Source organism: Daphnia pulicaria, chromosome 4 (assembly GCF_021234035.1).
Source record: "Daphnia pulicaria isolate SC F1-1A chromosome 4, SC_F0-13Bv2, whole genome shotgun sequence".
Lineage (NCBI taxonomy): Eukaryota > Metazoa > Arthropoda > Branchiopoda > Diplostraca > Daphniidae > Daphnia > Daphnia pulicaria.
This window is the reverse complement of record NC_060916.1, coordinates 6,673,103-6,680,514: the sequence shown is the minus strand read 5'-3', so window position 1 is coordinate 6,680,514 and position 7,412 is coordinate 6,673,103. Positions and strand designations below refer to the sequence as shown.

The 7,412-nt window shown below is 45.2% G+C and overlaps 1 protein-coding gene across 3 annotated transcripts; it reads left to right on the top strand.

The window, feature by feature from the left end:
- The first annotated feature begins 230 nt into the window (after window positions 1-230).
- Window positions 231-6,702, top strand: LOC124335747. 3 transcript variants are annotated; one of them, XM_046789182.1, is made up of 5 exons: window positions 231-268; window positions 371-1,230; window positions 1,339-4,941; window positions 5,187-5,391; window positions 5,684-6,702. In XM_046789182.1, exons 3-5 carry the CDS (start codon window positions 3,153-3,155, stop codon window positions 5,880-5,882), a joined length of 2,193 nt encoding a protein of 730 aa, XP_046645138.1. In that variant the 5' UTR covers window positions 231-268; window positions 371-1,230; window positions 1,339-3,152; the 3' UTR covers window positions 5,883-6,702. The 3 variants fall into 3 exon arrangements, with proteins under 3 accessions (XP_046645138.1, XP_046645139.1, XP_046645137.1); XM_046789183.1 differs by lacking the exon at window positions 231-268 and having other exon boundaries at window positions 320-1,230; XM_046789181.1 differs by lacking the exon at window positions 231-268 and having other exon boundaries at window positions 371-4,941.
- The last annotated feature ends 710 nt before the right edge of the window (window positions 6,703-7,412 follow it).

Here is a 7,412-nt window from a genome sequence, read left to right as displayed (position 1 = left end):
TAATTTTTCTGTTGTGTTTGTTCAGAGCCATTAACTCTGGTTTGTTTACAAATGTCGTAGGCGGCTGTCGTTTGTCATTGTTTTTGATGCTGTCATGTAGAGAAATCAGAAATGTGACTTGGACGACTTGGATTTCGGTTAAGTGACTTTTGCATGTTGCATCTTTAGATTTTTCTACTAATTTACACTCTGTTTTTTTCCTAGGTGTATATTCTATGATTCTATGATGGAATTCCTTTTACTGGTTGCCTTTATTTCGTGATTTCAAGTATGTATGAAATTGAGCTTTGCATGTCATGTAGGTTTATCTTGACCTAGTTTTTTTTAAATGTTTATAGCCCTACCATCAACTTATTTTTTCAAATTCTAGATGCATCCTGTCAGTCATTGTAATAAATAGACTTAGCGCCCAGTCACTTTCCATACTCGAGATCCTCATGTTGTAAATAGCCTATATCACATGTATGAAGCCCATATTGGTATACAAATGTGCCGATACAAGGTATGTTTCTATTACTGTTATCACACCAGAACAGTGAAGCATTTAAGACCATTACAATTCAGATTTTCATATAACCAGTATAACGGTATTCTTGCTCATGAACCTTAGGATTTTTTCTCCTTTCACAATATTGACGATGTAACCTGCAAGCTGCAACAGAGTGTTTGTATTAGGGCTGTTTATTTTCTGTTTAGTAGGCAACCGCTGAGGGCTAGGTAGAGTTTTATTTCTCATAGGTAAATTTGTAATTAACATAGAGAAATCATTTGTCCAATTGCTACCTACAGTGATAGTGGATTTTTTTAAAACTAATTTACGCTATGATATTATCACCGCAGTGCCATTCAAAAAGTCACTCGGTTTCGCGCTCAAGAACAAATTTTTTTCTTTCGACAGATTTCTGTGTTATAAACACGACGATCAAGAATTGACAGCGAACGATAAAAGATGTCACTTTTTCAAAGGTGTATGCGTGAATCGTGGGACCGGTCGTCCATCAAGTCAGGTCGGATATGTGCTGATGTCACTGTTCAAATGTTGGAAGGGAAAATGTTATGGCGCGATGGATTATGCCAGGCTGCTGGCCGAGCCAAGGCGGCGACGGAATTAACGGTACAAGGCCCGCGGTGGTGTGTGTGTGTGTAGTATACGTGAACAATATAATGCCAGCTGATGGCCAACTCAATGGATATCTTCTGGCTGGCCAACAATCTGGCCTTCACAAACAGGTAGTCGAATAACGGTTCATTCTTCTTCTTTTTCTTTTTTTACCTGCCTCTCCCTGAATTTTCTTCTTCTTCTTCTTTTTCCAGTCATTTCATTTTTGTTTTTTCCAGGTGTACGTCAGCACCAAAACTGTTGGGTTCTTGGCGACCCTTTTTCTTCCGCCTTGTTCGCCATTGGATATACCTTAGATTGCCTACCTGGCGACTCCTCCCTCTTATCTACCCATTTCGTCATTTTCTTCGCATTTCCTTTTGCGCCCCCTTTTTATTCCTTCTCTCCTCTTGCTCTCACCTTTCTGCCTTTGCACCGTTGTCTTTTCCCCCCTTCTTCTTCCTCCTTCTACGTACTATGTGTGTGTGTACATGTATACAAGGCAGCCATAAGATAGCTACTCTATCCGCTTGCTGCTGCTGCTGCTGGATTCTTGGTCTGGTGGTTTGTCGAGCGGGCATTGACCAGGGCCAAAATGGCTCCGCGCGCCAAGTCCGATGGGAAGCGGCTCCGTTTTTTTTTCTTTTTCTCTCCGCAGGGGCACTGCTGCTGCTGCTGGCCTGAGTGGGCAGTGCTGGGCAATAAGGCGACTGCTGCTGCTCATTCAAAGTCCCAATAAATACGTACACCAAGTTTGCGCCCACTTCCCGACTGCGAGAAAAATAGACATTGTTGTTTTTGTTTCTTCTCGACTTTTGTGAAGAAACAACTGTATTGTATATTTAGGGCTCCACGTATACAGAGGCCGGACTTGGTGCTCGGCGTCAGTTTATAAGACATAATTTGAGTGTGTGTATTAGCTGCCGAGTGAATTTATTTTTTTAAAAGCAAAAGAGTCTTTGAGTGCGCCTTCAACAGGTGGTTCGAGTCGCAAGATTTTACGCTTGAAACGGAGTATTTTTTTTTTCTTCTTCTTCTTCTTTTTCTTGGTGCATTTCCTCACTCCTGAGTTTCTATGCACGGCCCCTTGCTGTATCTTTCTCGATTTTTTCCCCAATTGTATTTTTCTATTCGTTTGTGGACGAGGAACTCAACAACAACAGCTCGTCGCTGGCTCCAGTGAACTCTAGCCTTAACAAACCCCCCTATAGACGTCTATGTGTGTGTGTGTGTGGGTGTTGATTTCGTTTTGACGTTCGTCGTGTGTTGGAGTGTGCGGCTTTTTTTGTTTTGTTTTTTCCTTTAGTTTATTTATTTGGCCATCGTTGTCGTCTTGTGCCAGAGAAAAAGAATTGCAAACATTTCTGAGCTGACGCTCTTGAGAGGTGGGCAGTGTGTGTGTGTGTGTGTGTGGCTATATAACACACAGTCACTTATTCTGGCTGGCCTGGCTCGTGTGTGTGTGTGTGTGTTGACCAGCTCCAAGTGGACTGACGACCAGCCAGTGACTCGCCTGCGCTCGACTCTTTGTGTTTTTCGCGATTAAACCCTTTTTCTTTTTACTAGCACGACATTGGCAGTTCCGATCGATATCGATCCTTTTGCACTATATTGCTGATCCGCGCGCTCTCTCTCTCGTGGCGTGTGTCCGGTTTTTTTAATTTTATTTCTCTTATTCTTTCTTTTCGTGGGGAAGAAAACAGGCCAACATCACAGCCCGGGTTGTGTGTCTTAAGTCGGCTCCTCTTGTGGGTTTGTGTGTGAGTGTTGCCCGCTGCTGCACTTAATATCGCCGCCCGACTCTTATCCATCTTTCAACGGATATATCTAAAAGAAACCAGGCTGCTGCTGTTGCTCAGCCAGAGAAAAAGAAAAGCCAATCGTCATCTCAAAGAAGAAGAAAGAGGAAAGAAGAAGAAGAAAGAAGAAGAAGAAAGAAGAAGAAGAAAAACGGGCACACACAACAGCGAGAGGAGACGGAGCAAAAGTGAGAGAACTACAGACGAAATACCGGTCACGTTCGTTGAGACGGACGTTGGCCCAGCAGTTGAGAATGCCTTTCGGTGAAGTCATGTATCGCTGCAATGCGCATTACTGTTTCAGCAGCGTCTTCCGCAATCGGGTCGTCGGCTTGGTCATCACACTGGCCCTTATGCAGCTCTTCCTCTTCTCCTTTTACCTCAACGGCCTGCACAGTCAAGTGGTGGTGACGGCCAATACCGGCACTGGCACTGGCACTGGCGGCGGCGGCAGCAGCAACAGTCCCGTTTCGTCACTGGAGCAACAGGATGAGCGCCACCAGCAGCAGCAGCCGTTAGCGCAGCAACAGTTGCATCCGCACCAGCAGCCGCCACATCCGCCACATCCGCACGGCGACATTTCGCTAATGGACAGCGGGGCCGCCGCGGCCGCCGCTGTTCTCTCAGACATTGACCTTGGCCAAAGGTCACGATCAGTGGGTCAAGAGGTGGAACGGGCGGGCGAAGAATTTCTCAACCCGGCCATCATCAAAGCCAAGGCCGCCATGGGAGACGCGGCCAAAAAGGCGCTCGATCACCTCATGACCAACAAGAAACCGGCCATGGATTTGATGGCCATGGCAGCCAAGAAGTTATCCAACGACCCCAACGATCCCATGGCCAAACTCGGATTGAATCTCCTGGCCAACGCTTTCAACAACATCAAGAATAGCCAGCGGGCCGTCCAGCCCAAATCGACGCAGCAGGATCCCAAAGAGGGGAATAAGGGCCTTGTGCTGGACGCCAATGTTAAAGAATCGACATCATCGCCTATTGCTAACGATGTCGACGATCAATCCAAATCCCAATACGCTAATCTAGCCCAAATGGGCTTACAGATGCTGACCAACGGGCTGGCCGATCCGTCGTCGCTGTTGGCCAGCAAGGGAGTGGCCAGCAGCAGCCCCGACATGCGCATGCTGGAAATGGCATCACAAATGATGTTGAGTTCCAAACTGTCCAAAGCCGGATTTGATCCTCAAATGGCCAAAACAGCCTTGGGCCTACTTAAAGGAGCTGTGGCCAGCCAGAAGCTGGATCCGAGGGTTATTCTCGGTCTTGCCACTAAAATGATGTCCATCCAACAACAATTACAGCAACCATCCTCATCCGCTTCTGGTGACACTAATAATGCTGGCGGACTCAACTTGTTGAGCCAATTCCTCTCCAACGGCCAGCTGATGTCGGCGCTGCTTAATAGCGCCGGGGCCGCCGCCGCCGCTGCCCAGCCGGCAGTTTCCGTCGACCAATCAAACACGATTTATCGCAATTACGTCAAGTTGACCAGCCGGAAGCTGCCGGCCCTCAAATCAAAGATGTCGTCGCCTTATTCAATCCCGTCCAGCAAAGTCGTCGTCGACATTGGATTTCATTTCACGATGGAAGACGTGGACACGTGCCGATCCAACGCCACCTACCTGATCATGGCCGTCTCCTCGGCGGCCAACACCGAGGAGCGGCAGGCGGCGCGAGAGACGTGGATCAGAGATTTGCATCAGCTGGTCGGCGGCAAAGTGGACGTCGTCTTCGTTGTCGGCCAAACGGCCAACGTCACTCTGCAGCGGGCCGTCGAGGAGGAAGGCAGGACTCACCGGGACTTGATCCAGACCAACGTGCAGGAGCCAATCGAGAAGAGCGTCTTCAAGACGCTGGCCGGCCTGGTCTGGATCGACCGCCACTGTCCGGAGATTGAGCAAATCCTCAAGATCGATGATGACGTCTACGTCAGCGCAGCGACGATGCTCAAGGCCATGGAGAAAGGAAAGGCTAGGCCCACCATTACGGGCAGCTTGATCGACAGCATGAACCCGTTTACCACGACAGGTGAGTTGTATACATAGTAGACGACGACGAATTAGATATCTAGGCCAATTACTTAGCGGGCCAGCCGAGTGTGCTCCGCGGGTGAATCGGAAATGATTCGCAATACAATCCGATACAATGCGGCCGGCACAGATATATATGTTATAATCTATCAATTGAATGTTGTTGTTGTGCTGAGCCCAGGAGAGACAACAATCTTATACAACATGTTCTCATCTTCTTTTGTTATTCTCCTTTCGTCGCAGATGAGAAACACAAAACCACGAAAAAATCGTGGCCTCTCAAGGAATTTCCTCGTTTCATGCTTGGCGGAGCTTACCTGATGGGCAGGCCGGCAGTGCCGCGTTTATTGGCGGCCGCTCAGGTGACTCCCGTCCTCCCCCTGGAAGACGTTTACGTCACGGGATTGTGCGCCATCGGTGGCAAAGTGGAGCTTATTCCCAAAAAAAGGTAAAAAGGGAAACATGGGCGTATAGACTTTATAGAGCTTTTATGTCTGCTGCATTGCTATATATAGACTGGTAAGGTTACTGTATGCCATTGCCTGCGGCACTTAATCGACCAACTCCCGCTGTTGATTCGGATATGTAGCAATGGTATCGGCTTATAAGCCGTTAGATCAGTGGTTGACGTCTGTCCCTGTCTGTCCATCTCATTCCAATGCTGACCTTTACACGTGTCCACGCATTTCGGGTTGAGTTGTCTAATTAAACGGCCATTGTTTTGTTCTATTTCCCCGCAGTCTGTTTGAAGAAGAAATCAGCGAAGAATTGGACACTTGCACTTTTGAAGATTTCGCCTCTTGGCGCTCGACTGGCGCCGCTGACGTCAAACAGACGTGGAATTTTGCTCAAGCCATGAAAAGGAGCGGCGAAGTTTGCGTAACCACCAACAAGTGCGCACGGACGTTCATGGGCATCTGCATCCCGTCTTCGTCCTAATAGCTCATGCTCCATTGTCTTTGTACATCGAACTGTTTTTTTTGTCTTTTCTTTATTTATCGCCGTTTTTAGAATAATCGGACTGGGCTTCAAACAAGCTCCAATCTATCAAAATTATTTCCAATCTTATTTATTAAATTATGGCTCATTATGGAAATTCCGTACGGTGGATGACGTGATGGTAATTTTGGCGTGTAAAATATTATCTTCTTAGCTGTCCTATTTTCGACAATGTATCCGGATTAAATGGACTCGACCAGGAGAGAGAGCCGCAGCCGTCCCCCAAGCGAAGGGCAATCTTACAGATTAATTTTATAAAAAAAAAGATTGCCAGTTGTTGATTTCTTTCTTACTTATACTCATTACACTCTAGAGGAATAATGAGATTGACTTCTGCAAAATAATGAGATGAGGAATACAAAAATTGTGGGTTTCGATTGACGTTTCTCCGTTCAGAATTGTGGTTATGGTGTAATTGGCAATGTGAAACATTCCTTGTGAAATTTGTTATATTCCTTCAACGGGAAATTGTGTTAGTGCTATAGTAATTTTGTATCGCAGATTCGCAGACCCTTTTGTGATGTTCAATACTCAAAAGAAGATATCTGCCAACGGAACAAAGGACCAAGCAAAAGACAACATATGCCTCCTTATATTTGAAATCAATTGTCCAATATAATGCACCCAGCTATTTGTGTTTGACCACCTTTTCCGAAATATTCATTGGCAAGGCAATAACAGGAAATTGTCATCTGTAATCTATTCAATTCTTTTTTATATTTCCTGAACCTGAATGGACCAATATAATTTATAATGCCAATCGAATGCGGTTGTCTTTTTTGTGCGAGCAATAGAAAGTCAGCAGAGTGACAAGCAGGTGGCTCTACTGATAGTAAGTGAAGGCACAGGATAGACGACCCAAGGATGCTGAGTTGCCAGGTCTGGAAAAGGTCGAAAATCTCGATTAGGGACAACATGCCTAAAATTAACACAGTCCTCTTACTTAAAAATAAATAATAAATAAACTACAATGTCCAGTGAAGTCAGAAAAAAGAAGTAACTTGCCAGGATAATGACAAATCCTTTAAAACTATTAAACACAAAAATAACCTGTTCTTTCATTTTGTATTATTTAATCGAAACTTAAAGCTGTGTGAATAATAAATAAACAACAATTACTATCGAGGGGAAATAAAAATTAAAAGATTACCTGATAACTAAGGGATGTAGTTATCCAATTATGAACGGGAACTGGAGACGACTGAAATGGGAAACATAAAACTAATACTAACACCGGCAAAACTCCATAAGTCGCCATGAAAAAACTGTTACTAACTCACCAACTCTATAGAGTTGGCTAACGTCCGAAATTGCCAGTTCGCTGAAATTGTGAAAAAAAATTTAACGTGAACTAGTAACAGTTTTTTTTTATTTTTTGAAAATCTTATTAGTTACAATTCCAGCGTTATTAGAGTTATAAAACGAAAAAAAAAAAAATTACGCAACATGCCCCTACAACGGGGCTAGTTG

Coding starts and splice junctions, on each gene's coding strand:
- LOC124335747 (XM_046789182.1), top strand. CDS start 3,153: ATGCCTTTCGGTGAAGTCATGTATCGCTGCAATGCGCATTACTGTTTC. Junction 4,942..5,186: donor GAACCCGTTTACCACGACAG/GTGAGTTGTATA, acceptor CTTTCGTCGCAG/ATGAGAAACACAAAACCACG. Junction 5,392..5,683: donor GAGCTTATTCCCAAAAAAAG/GTAAAAAGGGAA, acceptor ATTTCCCCGCAG/TCTGTTTGAAGAAGAAATCA.